This window comes from Lactuca saligna, chromosome 6 (genome assembly GCF_052625555.1).
Source record: "Lactuca saligna cultivar CGN05327 chromosome 6, ASM5262555v1, whole genome shotgun sequence".
Taxonomy (NCBI): Eukaryota; Viridiplantae; Streptophyta; class Magnoliopsida; order Asterales; family Asteraceae; genus Lactuca; species Lactuca saligna.
The window spans coordinates 43,964,401-43,988,874 of record NC_136422.1 but is presented as its reverse complement, the minus strand read 5'-3'; the positions used below and the strand labels follow the sequence as shown (position 1 = coordinate 43,988,874).

General features: G+C 34.3%; 1 protein-coding gene across 1 annotated transcript; it reads left to right on the top strand.

Annotated features, from left to right (window-relative positions):
* Positions 1-709: 709 nt before the first annotated feature.
* On the top strand, positions 710-4,128 carry LOC145001183 (protein kinase G11A-like). The gene is made up of 2 exons (XM_078960539.1): positions 710-1,413; positions 3,242-4,128. Exons 1-2 carry the CDS (start codon positions 821-823, stop codon positions 4,041-4,043), a joined length of 1,395 nt encoding a protein of 464 aa, XP_078816665.1. The 5' UTR covers positions 710-820; the 3' UTR covers positions 4,044-4,128.
* Positions 4,129-24,474: the final 20,346 nt, after the last annotated feature.

The following is a 24,474-nucleotide window of genomic DNA, read 5'->3' as shown; positions in this document are numbered from 1 at the left end:
TTAGATATAAACTTCAACTTCTCTAACAAAGTTTCATTTTAAAGTTCACCTTTCCACTCTTTCATTTTACGAAAACGATTAATTACATTTTCATTTTTAATATTCTCTAGTGCTTCTTTTTCTACACTACAAATTAAAGCATCATTCATAAAATCATCACCTATTCTATTACGCAAATCGATTTTCAAGAACTTCATCGTAGAAAAACACCGTTCAACGGTTGCAGTTCTGACGGGTAAAACCAAAGTTAGTTTTAATAATCTATAAACCAAAGAAAAAGAAATGTGCTTCCCAGTTACCACCAACAAATAAGAGAGGTCCGAATATATAAAAAAAAAAATCATGAGTACTGAATATATACAAAAACAAAAAGAACTTATTTTATAAAAAAAATATTAAAGAATGAATGTGTAAAAAATATTAAAGACTAAATGTGAACAAAATGAAATATATATTATCATATTGAGTTATTTTTTTCCGTTTGACCTGGATAGTCGGTTATAATAACTTAATGTATACAGTTAAACTAGTTAAATGACAAATGCTAACAAAAGAAACTCAATGATCAAATGTATGAAAATCAAAAAAAATATAAATTATCCCTTCAAAGAATATAATGTCATTTATAAACTTTTTATCTGTGGCTCTATGTGTTTATCCCAAGTTCACACTGCTTTATTTGTAAAAAACTTAAAAGCCCACGATGACACCAAACTGGCCTCATTAATAATAAACCCATTTGGCCATTTCATCCCCTTCAAAAAGGCGATTCCTCTTCTCCCACATACACGTTTTTTGTGCTCACCCCTTCGCTTCGATAATGGAACCACCATCTGTAGACGATCTCGCCGATGACCTCCGGAGCATCAGCTTCAACTCAACCACCACTACCACAGCCACCGACATTAACCGCAGCACAAGCTCCGGATCCGAAACAACTTGGACCACCGCTACCTCCTCTGCTCGCCACAACCTCCACCTCCTCTGTAACACCGCCACAAAACCACATGCGCCTTCCGGTGATTCTTGCTGGGACGCCGTTCGTCAATCTGGACCTGAATCAGACGGAAAACTTACTCTCGCTGACATCCGCTTCCTCCACCGTCTAGGAGCCGGTGACATCGGCTCCGTATACCTCGCAAAACTCAAATGTTCTCCTTCTCCGCCCTCCTCCGCCATTTTCGCCGCTAAGGTCATGGATAAGAGGGAGCTTGCAAGCCGTAACAAGGAAGGAAGATCGAAGACAGAAAGGGAGATTCTAGAGATTTTGGATCATCCATTTTTACCGACGCTTTACGCGGCGTTGGATTCGCCGAAATGGTCGTGTTTGTTGACCGATTTCTGTCCCGGCGGAGACCTTCACGTTCTCCGGCAACGTCAACCATGCAAACGCTTCCCGGAATCCGCCGTCAGGTGCGCATTTTAGCATTCTCTTAGTTACTATGCATGTCTTTTCATATACTTTGATCAGTAATGATCCCCTGCTACACATTACATCACATAATTTCTGCTCCGGCTCACTCATTGGCCCACTGATGTGGCATGTGCTTGCTAGGACCCACAACATTTACTTTGACTTGGATTTCAAAATTTGGTGTTTTGTGTTTATCAAACATTATATGCATTGATGTATAAGCTAAAAAATTGAGGTATTTTAATGTCATCATCAAGCTACATTAATTTGAAATAAAAAAGTATTTATTTCTGTAAAAAACAAGGCCAAACAAAAAAATTAAGTTTAAAACAAAATTGTTGTATTATTATTTTTATGATTTTAAATAATATTTGTTATTTCATCAAATCCAAGAATGGTTAAATGAGTTAGAAAAGTTGGTTTGCTAATGCATATTTGAAAATACAAAAATTGGAAAAAAAAAATATTGCAAAAAAATTCTTTTAAAAAGGTTGGAAAAAGAATTAAGAAAAAGGTTGTAGAAAAATAATTTTATTTATAAAAAATTCATAACAAAATTTTAAAATATAAGAAAAAGAACAAAACAAAAGTTAAAAAAATTAAATTACAAATAAATAAACTCTTGCTTTTTGCTTTTAACATTTACCGTTTGGATATTGTCAGACGTTACATTTAATTATATGATTTAAATACAACTGTACGAAAACATTAGGGTAAAAAGATTATATTCCATTGTATTATTGTTTTCGGACATAGTAATCAATTTCTTGGATAACCAAACAACTAGGTCCCACAAAGTAGGCCTTCGAGGCTGCATGTTATTGTCTCGTAGGCTTGTGTGCACCTGATTAGGAAGACGAAGATACTCAGTTGTCGAGTACACGTGAGATCCATCGAAGGTCAAACATCGTGAACCCTCATTTAATGCCACGTGGGTCCTTAGATATCGGACGTCCACAAAATGCCACTTCAACGAAAGTATGAAGTTAAATGAGATAGTGAAGTCAAGCCCAATCACCTTTTGTCTTTTAAGATCGTTAATTGATAAAAAAACAAAAGAATAATGCACAAACTATAAAGGTTTTAAAAAGATCATAAGTCATAAAAATGACATAACATATGAGGGTTTTATAAACTTCACAAAATGGGTTATTTTGTTAAGTTTTAATCCTTAAACATTATACTGCTAATAGTATATCTGGTTAATAATTTTTTTCAACTGTGTTAAATTCTCAATATGTTTTATGAAAATGAAAAAATATATATACAAGTAAAAGTAACAGAGAATGTGAAATAAAAATATAAACAAAGAACAAACTATTGGAAAGAAAAAGCCATTTCCAAAACTTGTGGATGCTCTTCCAATCAGATATTTTGTATGTTATATTTTAAGCTTATATTATAAGATATAAACAATTATTGTAGGTAATGAAGCGATGATATTAGGTAAAGGCATGTGGGGAACAATTGCCAAAATGGTGTATGAAATAATTGATGATTTTTGGGAAATGATAGAAAGGAAAATCCCAAATAGGGAAAAGTTGTCCTTATAATGACAAAAAAACAAAAGACCTCTATTTCTATATACTACTAACTGCCATCACTTTGGTCCCCTACCAAAGCTACACTTTATATAACCATTTGGTGACACACCTCATGATCTCTTTGGACAATTATCAACTTAAATATATGTTGTCGTAGCATTTGACAATTATAACATAAATATATGTTGTGGTAAGCAACAAAGAATCCATAAATACTTGTGACATTGTGATTCATGATTTATCTGTACCGACATTGTGATTTATCTGTCTCATCTTTGAACAGGTTTTATGTGTCAGAGGTGATTGTAGCTCTCGAGTACCTTCACATGTTGGGAATAGTTTACCGCGATCTTAAACCGGAAAACGTTTTAGTCCGATCCGACGGTCACATCATGCTTACGGATTTCGACCTCTCTTTAAAATGCGACCTCTCCACATCAACCCCCGCCCAAGTTTTCTCCGACCACCACCACCTAAACCCGCCATCAACCACCGACCACCGCCCACTCAACCCGCCCAAATTCACCGCCTCCTCCTGCATTCTCCCCAACTGCATTGTCCCGGCGGTCTCTTGCTTCACCCCTAAGCGTAAACGGAAGAAGAAACCGGCGAGCCACCACGGGCCGGAGTTTGTGGCGGAGCCGGTGGATGTCCGGTCAATGTCGTTTGTTGGGACACATGAATATCTGGCGCCGGAAATTGTCTCCGGTGAAGGCCATGGAAGTGCTGTTGATTGGTGGACTTTGGGAATATTTATATTTGAATTATTTTATGGTGTGACGCCGTTTAGGGGGGTGGATAATGAGCTAACCCTAGCTAATATTGTAGCTAGGGCTTTGGAGTTCCCAAAACAGCCGGTGATTCCGGCCACCGCTAGGGATTTAATAAGTCAATTGTTGGTCAAGGATCCTGGTTGTCGGATGGGGTCAACAATGGGGGCATCGGTGGTGAAGCACCACCAGTTTTTCAGTGGGGTTAATTGGGCTTTATTGAGATGTACAACACCACCGTTTGTTCCACCGCCGTTTGACTACCAGGAGGTGGTGGATGACGGTTGTCCTGGTACTCCGGTGGAATATTATTAGTAAAAATTTGTTTTTTGTATTTTGTCACGATTAGATTTTGATTTGGGCCTAAGGAACAATATTAATGGATCAAAGTTTCTGCTGTTGGGTCGGGTTGCATATTAGACTACGTACATAATTTAAATCCATTTTCAATCCAAAAAATAAAGAGTCAAATGGCTCATCTAATTAAGCTACCACACGATAACATGGAGAACATTCAAATTTCGTATGGTTGATCTCTGGTGGACAAAAAATGTAAAATTTAAGTTCATATAATGATTAAAAGGGACTGATGGTGGTGTTACTTCATATATTGATTTGGTGACACAATAGTCTCCATGTAACTCCCTCCTTGAAGGATCTCCATGTTTTTAAGTGAACAAAACCTATTTTTCGTATCCTTCTTCATATCTACTTGGTAAATACGATTAAAACAACTGGAATGCACAAACCATTTTCCATTCCTCATCAACTTTGTTCCAATCTCCATCTCCTTCCATCCTCCACAACTGGATCTTTCTCCAAGAGTCAGATTTCAACGAGTATATATAAGTATTGGAATGATTGGTTACATGTAGAATCTTGTAGTCTTCGTTAGAAGAGCTATAATACAAACCAAATAGACCTCCATTGCCGTTGTAACATTCTATATCATGAGTACTACTGGCTTTAGCCAAAATCTTATACCCACGCGTCCAAGGATTCCATAAAATTAGATTTATGTTTTCACCATCGTTCTCCCAATGCAACACGTATGCATACCATTCCATGCAAAGATGTTACAAGCGGTAGGTGAACATTATTGGGTCCTACTTTGATTTAGAGCTGACAATGGGACGACCTGGGTTGGATTTGGGTTCAACCCATTTAATAATTGGGTTGAAGATTTCAACACAACCCAATCTTTTTATTTAAATTGATAGATATTTTCAACCTAACCCAATCTTTTAGATAAATAATGTTAAAAAATGTTTTTATATATGATCTGAAATAAGACGAACTGTTTTTATGTCATCTAATAAATATTATAAGTTATTTCAGGTTGCGTAGATTCGTGCTTAAATGTGAAATACAAAAATACACGAAAGACGGAATATTCAAACATGGAAAAATAGCCGTATATTTGGTCGTTTGAAGACAAAACAAATCAAAGGATAAAAATTACCAAGACTTTAAAAATTCAAGGGACTATTATGGAAATTCAGTTATCTTAATTGAATTTATGAGATATATTCTCATCTTCAAAGAAAAACAAGCACATACCTATCTTGCTTCTCAAACACATATCTACTACTTGATAGTCAACGTGAACAAATCCTTCATTCACAAACTTTCATCACTCAAGTGCCTTAGATATTTTTTCTTCATATATATATATATATATATATATATATATATATATATATATATATATATATATATATATATATATATATATATATATATATATATATATATATATATATGTGTGTATGTAATGTGAAAGGGTGTGTGTTTATTTTTTGCTTCTCATAAAACCTCTTGCAACATTTCAAGGAAAGCAAAACACAACACCATCTCCTTAAAAGAAAAAACACAACAAAACCCACTGCAACTTCAACATCTTCTTCAACAACAAAAGACAACCAACAACAACAACAAACTCCAATCTTCATCCCTAAAGTAAGAACACCAAGAACACCAAAAAGATCTTCAAAGCCATATACACTTCCAACCTTCAGCACCTTCCTGAACTCATCACCTTACACCACCAATCACTACCAAACACCCTCTCTTACATAAACCCAAGTAAACCACAAACATCAAACCATCCAAAACCCTCATGCATAAAGAATTCATACAAGACCCATTACTATTCATCATCTTCTTCATAAACCTTTACCACCTTATATCTCCATTTTAACCACCTTATTCCACCCTATAAACAACCTCCAAATACTCTCCAAACACCCTCCATATACCCTCCTTAAACCTCCTCCAAAAACCCTTTTAAATCATCTCAACCATCACTACCTTGTTGTTTTCGAGATTAGAAACTGCAAGTCAGAAAAAGAGGAAAAGTGGGTGGAGTACAACCAAAAGACCACGAGTGAGATTTTCACCACAAATTACTCCGAACCTTGAAATCCTGCCCTTCTTTCACGGATACGTAAACAACAAGAGGAGGAAAAGCAAAATTTCAGGTTTATTAATTGATGGAGTATGGGTTACTGAGCCTGAAGCAATAAAATCAGGGATTTTTAGTTTTTACCAGGAAAAGTTCCAAGAAAGATGAGCCTCTAGACCCAAGTTCAGCAGCAGTAAATTTTCTTCTATTGATCCAACCACACGAGATAGTCTTGAAAGTCCATTCACGATAGAAGAGATAAAAGAGGCAATATGGGCTTGTGGGAATGAAAAAGCTCCAGGGCCGGATGGATATACGTTCAAGTTCATTAAAAGGTATTGGGACATCTTAAAAGATGACATTGTGAAAGCAGTCAAATATTTTGAACGTTTCGGTGTAATTAGCAGAGGATGCAATGCCTCATTTCTCACCCTCATCCCTAAGATAAAGGACCCTTTAAAAATCGGCGACTACAGACCAATTAGCCTCATTGGCAGCTTATATAAAATCATTGCAAAATCTCTCTCTGCTAGACTGGCAAGGATCATTGGTTTATGTATCGGAGAAGAACAATCGGCATTTGTGGCGGGAAGGAATATCCTAGACGGCCCCCTAATAATAAGCGAAATGTGTTCCTGGGCTAAGAAGGTAAATGAAAAAATGCTTCTCTTCAAAGCTAATTTCAACAAAGCCTTTGACACTGTAAATTGGGAATATCTTGATCATGTTCAAATGCAAATGGGATTTGGACAAAGATGGAGAGGGTGGATTCAAGGTTGCTTAAGATCCTCACGTGCGTCGATTCTAGTCAATGGTTCACCTACCGATGAATTCGAATTTGGCCGTGGAATAAGACAAGGTGATCCTCTCTCACCATTCTTATTCATAATAGCCATGGAAGGGCTTAACATCGCGATGAAAGAGGCCACAGGAAAAGGAATTTTCAATGGAAAAAACATCCCAAATAGTGCCCTATGTGTGTCGCATCTGTTCTACGCAGACGATGCACTCTTTGTGGGGGAATGGAGTGAGGAAAACATCAAGAACCTGGCTAGAATCCTCCGGTGCTTCCATGTGTCTTCTGGGCTTCAAGTGAACTTCTCCAAATCGAGAGTGTTTGGCATCGGGGTTGACCATCGCGAAGTTGAAATCCTTGCAAAACCCCTTGGATGTGAGCCAGCCAAGCTTCCATTTACTTACCTTGGAGTTCCTATAGGGGAAAATATGAAACTATTAAAGAATTGGAAACCGGTAATCGAAAAATTACAAGCTAGACTGTCTACATGGAAATCGAGATCCTTATCACTTGGGGGTCGGCTAACACTAGCGAAAACTGTCCTTGGCAGCATTCCAACTTTTTATTTTTCCTTGTTTGTTGCTCCTGCAGGTGTTATCAAGACTTTGGAGAAGATAAGGCGAAGATTCATATGGGGGGGAGCAGATGAGAAAAAACATATCAACTGGGTAGCATGGGACAAAGTGACCGCTCCCAAGAAGAATGGCGGGCTGGGATTAGGCTCGCTTAAAGCTTTTAACCTGTCCCTAATTGTAAAGTGGTGGTGGAGGCTGAGATTCGAAAAAGCAAGTTTATGGTCCAAAGTCATAGAAGGGATCCACAACCTTCATAATAAACCTGCTGCCACCATGTCTAAAAAAACTTTACCTGGAGTATGGAAAAACATCACCGGGGTTCAAGAAGAATTGGCAAATCTGGGAATTGATATAAACGATATAATCCTAAAAAAAATTGGTAACGGAGATGACACCATGTTCTGGCAAGACAGATGGATTGGAGATGCAACATTAAAGGAATCCTTCCCAGAATTATATAAGTTGGAACGAAAGAAGCGGTGCAAAATCAGTGAGCGTATCAAACAAGGAGACACCAGCTGGGATTGGAAAGCAAGCCCGACCCTCACGGTGCAGCTAAGCGAGGTTGACACACTCCTCGACTTGGTCTGCAACTTTCAACTGAATTCTCGGAGAGATGAGTGGATATGCAGCATTTCAAATGATAAGGTATTTCATGTAGAAGCACTTAGATCAAAAATTGATGGGAGGAATACATTGACACCAGCAGGGGAAGGTCTAATCAATTGGATTCATGAAGTCCTGTTAAAGGTAACTTGTTTTATGTGGAGGGCATCTATGGACCGTATACCAACTGCCACCGCCCTGCTTAAACGAGGGGTGCAAACCGTGACTTCCATATGTTCCTACTGCGAATTGGAAGATGAAGATGTCAACCATGTAATTCTAAGATGCCCAATAGTTGTCAAGGTATGGGAATGGGTATTCATGTGGTGCGGGCTTGGTGAAAGAAAATTTGCGACGGTCGAGGAGCTTGAGAAATTTCTATCACAGTGGGGAACATGTCCAGTTAAACGGAAAAACTTAATTACAATATGTTATGAAACGGCTTGGTTCATTTGGAAAACAAGGTGCGATTGGATCTTCAAGAAGATTCGTACCTCCCCCACCAAAGTGGCGGATATGGTGATATCCATAGTATATTCATGGATAAAACACAGGAGAGTCAATTGTAATTATAATTGGGTTGAATGGTGTACTAACCCATTTCTCTGTATGTAATTCTCTTGTCTAAAACCTTGTAATTACCCCTATAGCACCTTGCTAGGGGTTTTTTCTTTTATTAATAATATTTGCCAGTTCCAAAAAATTACTCCGAACCTTACCTACATCTAGGAATTTTCAACGATGTTTTTGACCAAGGGAAACCATAGAGAGACGTGAGAGAGTATTGTGTATCCAGAGAGATTTGTTCCGAAAATTGAGAAAATAAGAATGATATTAATTCTCTGTGTGTTTACGTTTGCTAAAACAAGAATACTAAAGTCAAGTTATTTGGATTAATCTCATATTGGACTAGGCCAAAGAAATACTTGGTCAAAAATCAAGTGGGCTAGTTATTTTAAAGTGGGCTAAACCAATTTTCTACTAGACCACATAAAACAAAGTTTTTCAAAACCGCACCGCTCAACAAATCAATACCTGACTGAATATTGAACAAATAGAAACAAAGTCTATTAGGTAAGAGTCCAACCCTAAGCATGTTCAATCAATCATTTGACGAACTTACTTGATAGACAAGTCGTTTCAATCAACCATATAACTTAACGAACCTTATATATATATATATATATATATATATATATATATATATATATATATATATATATATATATATATATATTGTTATAGATTTACGTTATTTATTTACGGTTATCTATTTTATTTATAGTTTTCAGTCAATTACAACTTTCCTGTAGTGATTAATAATTTCATATTTATTGTCCGCATTTTTATCTTTTTTATTTTATATAGCTGTCACACAATAACTGGTATCCGAGCATTTATTCGTGGTGATATTTTATTTTCAACAAATGAGTTGTCACCGGGTTGACCCGTTTATGTAGTTTTTAACCCAACCTATTAAAGAAATAGGTTAAACCTGAGTTAACTCATTTAAAAAAAAAAACTTAACAAATTAACTAAAGATTATACCATTTAAATCCGTTCAAAACTTGAATAAACATTCAAAGTATAATAAAAGCACAATCTCAATTCACAAATACAAATAAATTGTTCAGATGATATTAAAGATATGTAATTTCAAAATGATTTTGAAGAGTGATTAACGTTGTCAGCTCAAAGAAAAAAGCTATTAAGTAGGGTTGCATTTTTTAAAACATAAATAATAATACAACATTGTAATTTATAAATTAATACTTAGATTAATACATTATAATATTTAAATAATTATTAAATTTAATATATATTAAAGTTAAATGAGTTGATGGGTTGAAAACGGGTTGATAATCTTTATCCAACCCAACCTATTTAATTAAATGAGTTAGATCGGTTGACCCATTTATCCTAAATTTTTGAAAACATCAACCCAACCTGTTAATTTTGGGTTGAGTTCAGGTTAGGTCGGTGAATTAAGTTGATTTTTGTCAGCTTTACTTTGAATGGCATAGGGCGGCTGGCTTTCTTTTTAGGTTTTTCACCATCAATGATGCGGAACTTGTAAGGTGTTGTGGTAGAGTATAAGAGAAGTTCGTGGCAATTTTGATGTAATTCGTATTTGGTTGCACGGTGGAGCTGCATTTTGATAAACATATGTGACGTTATGAACGAGTTCCATTGCTTGGAAACACGCCTAAAACAAAGAAAAGGCTTCATTGGCAGCTTTGGTAGTATGTGGAACAAAAGTACGTCGGGTAGTATCTCCGTCATAATGTTATTAAGGGGACGACGGTGTTCCGTCTTGTTTTTTCTTCTACTACCCATAACTTGGATTAGCCGATTAGAGTTAACGAATAAATTTTTTTAGTTTGTTTATTTCATAGTTTGTTATTTTGTTATATTCAAATCATCTTATGTTTTGATTTATGGAAAGAAGATATAGTGTAAAATAGATAAATATCATTAATCTTCAAATGCTTTCCTTATTTTCGGTCAATCAATTCTAGCCAAACCAAGTTTTCGTTTACTCCATTTTAGAAAAGACTTAACAAAAATATAAGAGTTAAATACTATTCAGGTATTTGAGCTGGCAATCTCCCGGTATTTTAGTCTAAACTTTGAAATTTTGATACAAGTAGTCCTTATGATTTCAAAATATATCGTTGTTGGTCCTTTTGTCTGTTACTGTCACTGTCCAAACATATTTTAACCCAAGGACAAAAATAAGATCCTTCGGAAAGAAAAAAAAAATTATAGTTCAACTATATCAGTTGTTGTGTTCCCTTCTCGAGATTGAATATTCTAAGTTTGTCTAAGAAAAATATAAAATTAAAATAAATTTATTAATAGATTAAATCTATTTATTTAAAAAAAATATATAATAATTAAATGTGAACTAAATTGAAATAAATAAATTATTGTCTAAGTTCTAATATATGGCCTCTTGAAAATTCAATTATTAAATTCTTGTATGGGTAGGATTTGAACCAAATATCCATATATAACTAACTTTCATTTCATAAGAACATAGACTGATTCGTGAATTTGTTAATAGACAGTCAGGTATTATTAAAAAATTAGGAACATTTTAAAAGGTTGTTTGTTTATTTTTTCTAAAAAAAACCCTTCTTCTTGCCCATTCGTGTTGCATTACACATTATACATGCAATACTTGACCTTTCACAGTTGTTTGTTTTTTTTTTTAAAAAAACTTCTGACTTAAAACTGTTGTGAGTGTGTTGCGCGGCGCAACACTGACCACATATTCAAATGACAAAACTGTAAGATTGGTCCTTGTGTAGTATTCAAAAACTTTGAATAGGGTCAAAAAAGTTTCCAACTTGCATGAAAGGTCCAAAATCAAAGTATTTTTGTGATTTTGATCCAAAAAACTTGAAAAGACGATTATGTCATTTTATTATTTTTTTTGTTTTTTTGTATTTTTGTAATTATTCTAATACTATTTTAATTAAAAAAAAAAGAAAAAAGAAAAAAATATATCTCCCATCCTACCCATCTTTCTCTCTCTCTCTCTCTCTCTCTCACACACATACACACACACACTCTCTCTCTCTCTCTCTCTCCTTCTCTCTCTCTCTTCGTCTTCTCAAATTTAATGGACTTCATCTTCTTAAGATATCCCCAAATTAGTGAACAAAAGCCAAAATCAAGCCATAGAAAGAAATTAAAACCCAAACAGACAGACATGCATATTCACATTTCTAACACAAAGCACCCGCATCGATTAGAAACAATCTCATCAATAGGATAGAGTCTAGAAAACATATATATATATATATAATATATATATATATATATATATATATATATATATATATATATATATCTGTATCGATTTTTATGCATCCCCACCCCAAGCTTTTTCTCTTGAAGAAGTAACTCCAATCATCCATTCAAAGTCGTCTAAGGAACAAGATTGCAAGGTTCAAAGTTGTGGATGAAATCGCATATAAACTATACAACCAAAGAAGAAATCAAAACCCATTCATCCCAAAATCTTTCATCCTCATCCTACTCCTCCCCCCCCCCCCCCCCCTCATCCTCTCTCTAAAACCCTTACCAATCCATGTGACAATCTGTTTTCAAAAGAAACATCGTAATACCGTCGATTTCGAGTCAAATCCAGGTACAATGGCGGAATCGAAAATCGGAACAGAAACGATTTGTCTGCTACCTCCGGTCATCGGATCGTGGTTGCTAACAAATGGTTATTTCAATCGAAGTGGGTTTTCTGAGAAGACGTATTCGTAGATCTTAGATGGATATGTTCATTTTCTGTGAAGCTCTCAAACGAAGAACCCAAACAAAATTTTAGGGAAGTGCTCAATCGAAGTGGGTTTTCTGAGAACTTGACTAATTGAATATATAAATAAATATATATATATATATATATATATATATATATATATATATATATATAGATCGACCGAAGATGGATATGTAAGGTTTATTTAGGTTATTTGTCAGTTGGGTTTTTTGTTAATGTGTATGTGAGAGTAATGTTTATGAAGATGATTTGCAGGTGGTTATTCATCCCAGAAATTTGGATAAAAAGATAGAAACACATGAGTCTTTGGTGTTAGTTTCTTGATGACATATCCAAAAAATCTCTATTCTTCACATATATATATATATATATATATATATATATATATATATATATATATATATATATATATATATATATATATATATATATATATATAGAGAGAGAGAGAGAGAGAGAGAGAGAGAGAGAGAGAGAACGGTTGGTGGGGTGAGGGATATATTTTTTTTCTATATTTTTTAATGAAAATAGTATTAGAATAAATATAAAAAATACAAAAAAGAAAATAAAAATGCATAATCATCTTTTCAAGTTTTTTTGGACCAAAATCACATAAATATTTTGATTTTGGACCTTCCATACAAATTGAAAACTTTTTAAACCCTATCTAAAGTTTTTTGAATAGTATACGGACCAATTTTGTCTCATAACCTTACTTTAAGTTATATTATTCAACATAGATTTTTTTCAACATGCTTATAATTTTAATAATATTATGAAATATATGATAAATAATTCAAGTATATTTTATATAATTTCAAAACCGATTGGTAAATTTCATATAAGTACTTTTTTGTGTTACATTGTCGATTAAAATTATCAAATCTATTGAAGCTAACTGAAATAATAACCGTTGTCTTAAAATTTTTAACAAAATGAACATATTACTTGTTAAATCAACAATTTTATTTATTTTTATTTATCAATTATTATGTTTAATAATTTTATTTATTATAAAAGTTGTTTGTTTAAATTTAAGTTTATTGTAATAATCCGCAGACATAAAAAACAAACAGACTTCTTATTACATATTATAACTGTAATAATAAATGTATATCAATTTCATTAATTGACTTCCTTCTAATTTTAAAATTTATAAGTTAAAGTTTGATAGTATCTTTTGTTTATTTATCTAAATTATTTATTTAATTTAAAAAAAAAAAACAATTTAATTTTAATAATTCAATAGCTTTTTTATTTTTTCTTATAAATTTAAACTTTTCAAATGTTTAAAATTTCATATTTTTTTCTGTAAAATGAACCCATATAATATCAGTTTTACGCTTAGTTTCCTAAAAAAAAATTAATAACATTACATAATTATATGGATAAAGCTTTTGGCCCCAAATCTTGTCAGCGGGTAATGATTTATTTTCTCTATTTGTATGGCTCGATTGTTGTATTATGGCCTCTTGTAGTCGGCCTTTTAAATGTTTTGTATATATTCTCTCCATCTAATGAAATTAGTTTTCATGGGAAAATTTTAACGTTTATATGGTATTCGAACTAAGATTTGATCGTCTATTTTTTTTTTTTTTTTCTCACTGTTTAACCCTAAGGACGGTTAGCTTTTCCCCCTCGTTAACACCAAGCAATAGCGGCGACGCTTTTAGTGGCAACACCAAGCAATGTATGTGACATGAACACTACAAGAAAACAAAGAATTAGCGGCGACGCCTTTAGCGGCAACCCCAAGCAAAAACGGCGACATGTAAATGACGCGTTACATGTCGACGTTAAAGGCGTCGCTGCTAATGCTTTGTTTTAGCGAGCCCCATCATTCTAACCTCATCCGTCCGATTTCTTTTCAATCCAACGGCTGCAGAGAAAAGCGAAAAGACGCCTGACTTTTCCCTCCATTTGTCGCCGCTATTGCCCGTCGCTGCTATTGCTAAACGTAGATATCCCTTCCCAGATTATCTTTCTGCCATTTTTTTTCTCACTACCCTTTCTTTCTCTCGTTTTTCTCTCTTTCTTTCTTCAATCTCGCGATTTTTTTCCAACTTGGTGGACTAGGAATTGCTTGTTGGACCGGTGCTAGCCCCTCCCTTCCCCAAGACAACCACAAGACCGCCACAGCCCCAAAAATCGGCGACATTTAGCTACATTCGGAAATTGCCCCCAATCAAGGTCGAATTCCTCCTCTTTTTTTATAATTTTTCTGTTTTGGTGTTAATTTAGATGATAAACTGTGAGTATTTTTCAATTTTGTTGAGTGATGATGTTTGTATTTTGAGATATGAAGTGATTATGCATTTTGTTGGATTTTTTTGTTGGATTGTATGCATTTTGTTGGATTGTGTGTTTTTTCAGATTTGTGGGAATTTTATTATGCATTTTGTGTATGTTTTGTAATTTATGTTTAGATTACATTGGCTTAAAAATAAAATTTGACATGAATATATACATTTGTTGGATTGTAATTTATGTTCATACCATGTTGCCTTAAAATGAAATTTAGATGTATATATTTGTATGAAATTGGATTGTAATTTATGTTTATACCACATTTACCTGATGAAGCGAGTGCCGGAGGCCCGGTATGTATGAGATGGATGTATGCGTTCGAAAGGTATAAAAACTATGTCAGAAATAAGGCGAGGCCGGAAGGTTGTATAGCTGAAGGTTATATTGCTGAAGGAGCTTTGACATTTTGTTCGATGTACCTTCGAGATGTCAATCGCCTTGAAAGAAACGAAGACGTTGTCATTGAAAAAACAAAGTTTTGGATGTTTGAGTCCAAGTGTCGACCGATGAGCGCAACATAAATCAAACATCTTGATATAACGGAGAAACGTAATATAGAATGGTTTATATTGAATAGTTGTCATGAAGTCAGACAATACATCGAGTAATCTAATTTTTATGATTTTTATTATTTTTCATATAAGTGTTTATATCGTCAAAGGTATTTAGTAATCTAATTTTTATGATTTTTATTATTTTTAAAAAATACAGAATGCTTTACTCGAAGAGATAAACCAACGAACCCAAGCTACTTCTGAGGCAAGCAGTCTAGCACCAACTGATATAAAAGATTGTTTTGAAAGAATATTGGGTGTTCAACGCGGACATATCAGAGGCATTGGGCGTAAACCCCTTACCGTTGTGTCCATGTACGATCAGGAACAACCAATGACACACGAACAACCACAATCACAGGTAATTGTTAGTAGAATGCTATAATGATATGTTGGCTATGATTTGATATGTTGATATTTTGTAGTTTTGTAATTTTTGGAAAGTAATGCTATAATGGAAAGTAGAATGGTATAATGATATGTTTGTTAAGGTTTGATATGTTGATATTTTGTAGTTTGGTAATTTTTGGAAACTACAATGTTATAATGGAAAGTAGAATAGTATAATGATATGTTGGTTATGGTTTGATATGTTGATATTTTGTAGTTTGGTAATATTTTGGAAAGTAAATGCTATAATGGAAAGTAGATGTATGTTTAAGTGTATTTGATGTGTTGATATTTTGTAGAATGCTATAATTAATTATAATGTTATTCTGATATGTTGTTAATATATTTTGTTTTCTTTATAGTTGCAAATGCTGCAAACAATACTACAGGACCCGGCCTGTTCTACAGCATTGGAAGAATGGTTTCGCTCATTGCCGCCACCAAATAATGAAGGAGATGATGATGAGGATGAGTAGTTACTTTAAGATTTTATGAAACGTTTTGTAATTTGGAAGAATACTTAATGTGGTATGGATTAATATTTTGGATTGATTATATAATATGTATTAATATTTCTATAAAAACTTATCAGATTTTTCAAATGCTATATGGATTAATATTTGGATTGATTATAAATTTAATTTAAATAAATAAACTAAAAAAAAAAAATCAAAAATCAAAAGAGTATTAGCGACGACAGCTTTTGTGGCGACACGAACGTATTAGCGGCGACGGGTGGCATTAGCGGCGACGCGTAGTATTAGCGGCGACAATAAGCGTATTAGCGACGAAACAATATCGGCGACGCATTTTCAGCGACACGTGTCGCCACTGTTGCACAATCTTCTTGTAGTGGAAAAAGAAAAAAAGAAATTAAAGACATGATGTAATGTATTTTTTTGGTTTTTCAGAACCCTTTAACGATTCAAAGCAATATTTTTCAACTTTTAATTTATAGAAAAGTGCTTCTCGGGCATCCAGGAAATTAAGTACAAATGATGAAAATCGGTTATGAAAATAGATTTTTATAGGTTTGAGTACCGGTTTTTCAAACCGGTTTCACCCAAACCAGTTTCAAATCTTCAAACTGGTATTAACCGTCTGTCCAGCTTGAAACTGGGTCGGTTTCAACCAAACATGCTCGCAGATGGGTTTTCAAATTGGTTTTGAATCATGGTTTTTTGTTCGTAAGGTATTTTTTTCTATATAACCTTTTGTTTGATTGGTGAATTAGTTGCAAGAATGAAAATAGTCTAGTCTTGTTCAAACTCTAATCTAATCTACAAATTAAGTAATTATTGTGAGAAACAAGACCAGGTAACTACCTTTCTTTTTTGCATAAATATTCTTGCTTCGTTTACCCCTTTTGTTCTCCTGCTTCATAGATTAATTTGTATTATACACCTACCTAAGAGCTTCTTCACAAAGGTTAGTACTCTTTGCCTTATTTTCTATTTTCCAATCAGACACCGACATACTCCACATATTTTTACCATAACAAACGGTTTTATATGGAATTTATCTACAAGGTAAATTTTTTATGAGATGTACACAACTTTGAGCCCCCTTTATTTTTTTACCAATACCGAGTGTTTGTTAAGACGCCATAATGAAACCTTGTGGATCCTGTTCGAAACTTTCTCTGAAATGACATGGCAATGAGAATGCAGTTGCTAGTCCCGTGTGGTCTCTAATAATGATAGATGGCTAGATTGCCTTATGCTACATCACCATTATTTGTTTATAGGTTACTTAATAAAATATTTTGGTTGAATTATTTTGATAACCAAAAAGGCATGTGTGAGAATTTGAGAACCAAAAATCCAATATACGACCAAAAGATTACCTGTTCAAGCCATATTACAATATACGACCATCTTAGCTACCAAAATAACAATTAATCAGATTTTGTACGCATAGCTCACAAACAAAACCAAAAGAAAAATAGTTGAGTTCATAATATAATTATTAAAAGAATTTGATGAAGGTGTTACTTCTTAGTATATTGATTGGGCGACACAATAGTCTCCTTGTATTCCACGATAGTAGTCGTTCTTGGAAGTGAACACAACTTTGTTTTTGTATGCTTCTTCATATCTACTTGGTAAAGATGATTCCCTTTATTAGATCGCATGACCCAATTGTCATTCCTCATCAAGTGAAGTGGCTCCAGACACCAAGGAAAAAGCGATACCATCTTTGTCCAATCTCCATCTCCATCTCCATCCATCATCCACATGATTACATCCCTTTTCGCTATGTTCTCACATACGTGAATGTAGCCTCTTAGAACCAACACTACTAGAAACATGGGTTTTAGGGACAGACGAATCCGTCGCTATTCCGTCGCTAAATGTTGTTTGCGATGGATCAACGATGGATACGATCCATAGATAATTAAAACGTGGCTAATAACCTAGCGAGTGTTGTAGCGACGGATCGATTTTCCCTTGCGACAAATTTAGCGACAAAATATCCATCGCCAAATAGTCACTCAATACATTTAGTCAGGACATTGGCGACAAAATTTCCGTCGCTGTTCTGTCGCAAATTTCCTTTTTTTTCCGTAGCTAATCCCTTGCAAAATTTATACATTAATTTTTCTTTTTTCCATCGCTAATCCGTCGCAAACTTTGGACATGATTTTTTCCATAGCTAATTCCTCGCAAAATTCATACGTTAATTTTTTTTCCATCACTGATCCGTTGCAAACTTTAGACATGAATTTTTTTCCATAGCTAATCCCTCGCAAAATTCATACATTAATTTTTTTTTCCCTCACTGATGCGTCACAAACATGTAATATCATGTTTTTTTTATTATGATTCTAAAATAAAAAAATACTACAATTATCAAATTATTATACAAAAAAAAACAATCAAATAATGATACAACCAAACATTACAATACCAAAACTATCAAAGTTTACCAAAGCATCATTCAAAAAACATCCAAAAACAAAACTATCCACATAACATCAAACTCCCAAAGGAAATGAGTTTCCACAAAACATAACTTCAAAATAACATTTTAGTTGCTCTCTTCATTTCATGTTCATCCAATCATCTTCGGTTCTCATTCCTGAAATTAACATTTTAGATTATTAATAAAGAAAGATTAAAGTGACCACCTACCTAGGAGAAGGTTGTTGTTTTTGAGGAGGTGGGTATTCCCTGATCCTTGCTTTCAAATTTACAAAAGCACTTTCAGTAGCCTGATAAAAGTAAAACATGAGAGAGAAAAATTCAAAATAATAATAACATTTGATTGGGATTGATCATTGATCATTAATGTGAAGGAATAAGTGACAAGAGATACCTGCATCTTAGCTTCATCCCATGTTAACACGACTCCTTTACCCCACACTTCCCCGTCTATTTCAACCTGAAGAGACATTGACTAAAACTAATTACCATGTCAAGTGTCAAAAATAACTACAAAATAATAGTACATTACCAACATGTGCATATAACTTGTTGGTCTGGCCCATGTTATTTGAAACGTGTGGTTGAGGTTGGAAACTCATGCCCAAACCTTCCATTATACACTGAAATAATCGAAAAGAAAATGTAAGATATACATACAATAACTGATTAAGATCTTACTAGTTCATTAAGTGCTGCAATCGACCCTTTCTTAGGACCCAGCCCCTCTAACTCAGAATCTAAAGACCACCACCAGACTTAGCACGAGATAAATACTTATGTGCAAAAGCATTGCCTAAAAAGGGTTAGAATCATTATCATTGTTTGTTTTGTTGCAATTCGATTACATTTGAATCCTAAGGACTAGGGGAAGGGTGGAAGGAATTCATTTCTATAAATTCTTTATACTGTTATAAGACAAAAACATCAAATATTTTTTTACCAGCCAAATTCATAAGAAATGCCTCAGCCGCCTGATGTTCAGCTTCCCTATGTGTTCTCTCCAGCAAACCATACTAGGGACCAGAGCCTGCTTGAACTCCACCTATTATATATTTATATAAAAACAGTGAGTTCAAAAATATAATACACATTTGGTAAATTAAAAGGAAATATTGTTTCATAATCATACCTTAGTTCCACATTTGTAGGTAATGAAATGCATATAATCAAAAGGGGATTCAACAAAATTTTCCTTGTTTCCAGCTTCAATCTCCATATCTCTGTTCCTCCTTTTTAAAATACAATTCAATATGGTTTAAATTTCAAAATAAATGTAGCATCTTACCTGAAAATGGAGGGAAAACAGACGACGAATGGCTTAACCTCAACCGATCATCCCTTTGAAACACCAATAGCATCATATAACAACATTATGCAGCTATACATGTGAAATTATTTATTTTATAGCATAATATAACCTCAATTACCTCTTTAGGAAGCCTCTGACTTTCAAGAACTCAATCTTCTTCCTTTGATTCCCATATAAAAGTACATACATAGTCGAGTCGAGTCGAGTCCAGTTGAGTCTTTGACCATAAAGCCTGACCTTTCTTGCTTTGATGGGTTATGTTTGTTATTTATTAAAAGTGAATGGGAAGTTTCTAATATTTGAGGTGTTATTTATCAACATATATGAACTCATAATGTTACGTTCATCTTTTTAGATCCTAATTAGTAATTAAAATAAATGAAGTCAATTTTGCATCAAAATTCATTTTAAAACATTTTGGCAAATCAAACTCAAATCTTGTGATTAAAGATCTTGAAACCCATGTCAAGAGTCTTGAGGAAGAGTTAGTGAATCAAGAACAGGGCGATTCAAGCAGAGGAAAATTTGAGAAAAATGAGGTTGCAAAATGTTAATTTGGTTGCAAGGCTTCAAGAGGAACTTAGAAAGGTTGTCACAAAAAATGGGTTCTGCATTTGAAATAAATGAGAAAGCAGCCATGAAAGTTGTGGAGGAAGTTGATAAATTACGGGTAGAGAAACAGGTTCTTGAAGATATGTTTTTGAAAGTGAAAATAGATTTATAGGATTTTTGTGATTATTTTGAAGAAAAAGTTGTTGGTTTTTTTGGAGGAAATGATTCTAAAGTTGAAACAGTTGGAGAAGATTAAGGACCAGATTGAAAATATGAAGGGGATTTTGTAGGGAAATGGAAAGATGCAGAATCCGAAAGGTGAAAGATTGAATGGGAACTTGTTTCTACTTAAGCAAAAATATCTTCAACTTGAAATTAAAGAGCTTGAAAAAAAAAGTTGGAGAGTATGAATTCTTTAAAAAAATGATATTGTAAAAAAAAAAGTTGGGACGTAAATGGAGAAAGTCTGTTCTTTCTGTATCAACTATCTAGTACAAAACACCGGTACATAGCTGAATAGTAAGACTTTTTGTTCCTGACTTTTGTCATCCCACATCACTAACTATAAGACTTTTCATTTTACTGATTATTTTTTATAACCAAAATAACCGAACCAATTAATAACATATGTAACGATAGTATTGACAAACTATGAACTGACCTAAACACAACGAAGATCCACGCATTGGTGTCCAGGGGTAAAACGGTCAGAAAACAAAAAAGCAAACCCAGTTTCCTGTAACTCATATATTAGACAGAGAAGTTGAAGAAAGTGACTCCTAATAAGCCTGGTAATATAAGCACTCAGAGTTTGCACTGTTTTATGTTGAATTCCCTCACATAGAAGCTTGTTACTTAAGTGAATTCACCAAAAGATATACAAAAACAGGTATATTATCATAGAAAATGAACCTTTAGTGCACAACAATATATAAACAATTATAAAGGTGTTTGTTCATATTAGGGATGAGCAAAAGGACCGAACCGGTTGGAACCGGCCCGAACCGGACCGGAACCGGGAACCGGCTTCGGCCAAAATCAAGAACCGAACCGGCCCGGCGGTTCTATCGGTTCCGGTTCCCGGTTCCTACCGGTTCTTGTTGTGTCTTCAAATGTTGGAACCGGTCCTTGAAAAATAGCATTATACGGTTCCGGTTTTTGCCGGTTCTACCGGTTTTTGCCGGGTCTACCGGTTCCGGTTATATCGGTTCCGGTTCCTACCGGTTCCCGGTTCCAAAAATCCACAAAAATAACGTCCCGGTCCCGGCCCGACCGGTTCCATCGGGTTCTGGTTCCGGTTCCGGTACCGGTTCCGACCGGTTCCCCGGTCCATTTACTCATCCCTAGTTCATATGATGATGCATCAGGTAAAATCAAAATGTTGACAACCTAGAGACAGTAAATAGACATATATAGTAATAAACTTACATTTTCTGTGATATGTTATACACATAAAACCAAAGTAATATGTTGCAAGTTTAGACTTTTAAAACAATCATAACCTAAAAGGCATTATCTGAAATCTCAATTATAAACAAGTTTTTTACAGATGATCCAAATAGATAATTTAAATAAGTCAATTTCTTTTTGAAGTGATTAGGATTTGGTGGGTCCTTTATATGATTATAAACTTATAACTTGCACAACATTTTGTCTGAAATACATTTCTTTTCTCTACAATTGGCCTTTATTATTAGGTATGCCCTATCTTTTTGTTTCAAACTATCATCTAATTCTCAATTAACCTGTTAAATTCAACTAGCAAGGCTGTGAGTCAGATAAAAATACAAATATAGTCTAATGAACCTTAAGTGAATTCACCAAAAGAAATACAAAAACAATTTCTATTCTTATAAAGGTGTTTGTTCGTAGAAATAGGAGATGAGACTATGTTCAAGACGTTTATGTTTAGAGTTGTGTACTTCAAAGCAGGCTTTCTAATTGACAAGAACAACATGAGTAAACTTAAGGGGAGAAAATTAGGTGTCATTTTGGGTAAGCTATTCTCTAAACCACTATATGTTCTTTATCGGCGTTTTTATTCCCTTCTACTTACTTTTCCATAAAATTCGTGTAGGCTAGACCTGTAAGAACTCATGGATCAACAACAACTAACCAATTTATAGCTTTTAAACAATAATTAACCAATCAATCCCTAAATCAAGTTCTAATTCTAAGTGTCTATTCTTATATAGATGCAATCGATGGTAGACCTGAAATTAAATTGTTGATAAAGAAGAAGGCATTCCATATGGCTATGATACACAATAACCAGAAAGCTTCAAGGTGATTCGTGTATATATAATGCTGAGATATAAGAGGAATGATGATAGAAAAAGGAAAAAATGGAGAAATTAAGCCCTAACGTAAACCTAACCTAATATACGACTAAAGCAAATAAAATCAAGAGATTTACCTGAATCGGAAGTTAACGAAGAATAATTTTAGATTTTAAAAATGTGGAGGTTGCCGGAATTGGAAGCTGCATTGGTCAGTGGTGTCGTCATCTGTTTGAACGGAGAAGGTGAGATTAGGTTAAGTTGCAACTCGAGAATCATGTGTGCTCAATTGGAGTGATAAAACAGATTTGGGAGAGAAGGAAACTTACATAAACTTCGTGAAACTGGAATTGGATAGTGCCAATTTCAGCGAGAGATCGTCAATTAAAAAAACATAACGCGCGTACCCTCCGTCGGCAATCCCTCAATAAACACGTACCAGATGGAAAAAAGTCGACACTTTTTTATCCCTCGTTGAACCCTCGCCAAATGCCTTCATTTTCAACCAATTGCCGAGGAATAAGAATGTGTCGATAAATAGTTGCGAGATCCGTAGCTGATCCCTCGCTAAACCCTCTCTAATATGCATTATGTTGAATAAATAAAATAATCTTTTAAACCATCGCATATCTCTCGTAATTTTCTCGCTATAAGGCCTAAAATTTGCTACAGAATAAAACCCTCTTTGAATCCCTAGCTGAAAGACAAGTTTCTAGTAGTGCAAGAAACTCAAACTGTACCTTTCAAAATTTCTAAAAAAAGGAGTTGCTATTTCTGTGAACTTTTCGTCTTTGTATCGAACCTTATAATTGAATAGTGTATATCATTTTCTTTCGAGACTCGTTTTTGTAAGAAGTAGAGTTTTTCGTTTAACAAAGCAGTACTCGGCATCCAGCTTATAATAGGACTTCGAAAGTCCTCTTCTAACTCAACCTTTCTCCATGAATCGGATTTTAAAGAGTATATATAAACATTAGTATATAGGGTTACCCGTAGAAGCTTGTAATCGTCGTCAAAAGAGCTATAATATAACCCAAATGGTCCTCCATTGTAATCGTAACATTCTTCATGTGAACCGGATTTAGACAGCGTCTTATAGTCACCCCTCACAGGATTCCATAAAATTAGATCAGAATGTCGAATATCATGATAGCATACCATTCCATGCAAAGATGCTACCATTTAAAAAGTTGTCAACTTTTAATGGCAAAGAGTCGATGAGAGAAAAAACATTATTTTTAAGGTTTTCACAGTCGATGATGCGGAATACTCTGTTAGATAAGACGAGAAGTTTGCAAAGATTTTGATGTTCGTCTTTGTTAGGGGGTGTTTGGATAGGAAAAAAAGAGGTGCTTATTGCACAATAAGCTAATTTGAGTGTTTGGATAAAATCCAACTTATTAACCTAAATAAGCTAATTTTAATAAGCATCGCTCCCCATGCTTATTGCTTATTGCTTATTCCTACCACAAATAAGCTATAAGCAATAAGCTGAAAAGCTAATCCAAACACCCCTTAAATTAGCCCAAAGAAGTTAACAATATGGTTTGATTGTTTGTTTGAAGCGTTGACGTCTCGGAAAAATAGGAACCGAAGGAAGCGGGAATTTGCCAACTCGAGGCGCCTTCCAAATTCAATAATGGAATCGACAACTTTAATTACAATATTCTCTCCATCAAGATGAATCGAAATCATAGCCTTGTTTATTGAAGTCCATCTCGCTACTTGAATTGATCGTTTGTCACCT

Coding starts and splice junctions, on each gene's coding strand:
- LOC145001183 (XM_078960539.1), top strand. CDS start 821: ATGGAACCACCATCTGTAGACGATCTCGCCGATGACCTCCGGAGCATC. Junction 1,414..3,241: donor TTCCCGGAATCCGCCGTCAG/GTGCGCATTTTA, acceptor ATCTTTGAACAG/GTTTTATGTGTCAGAGGTGA.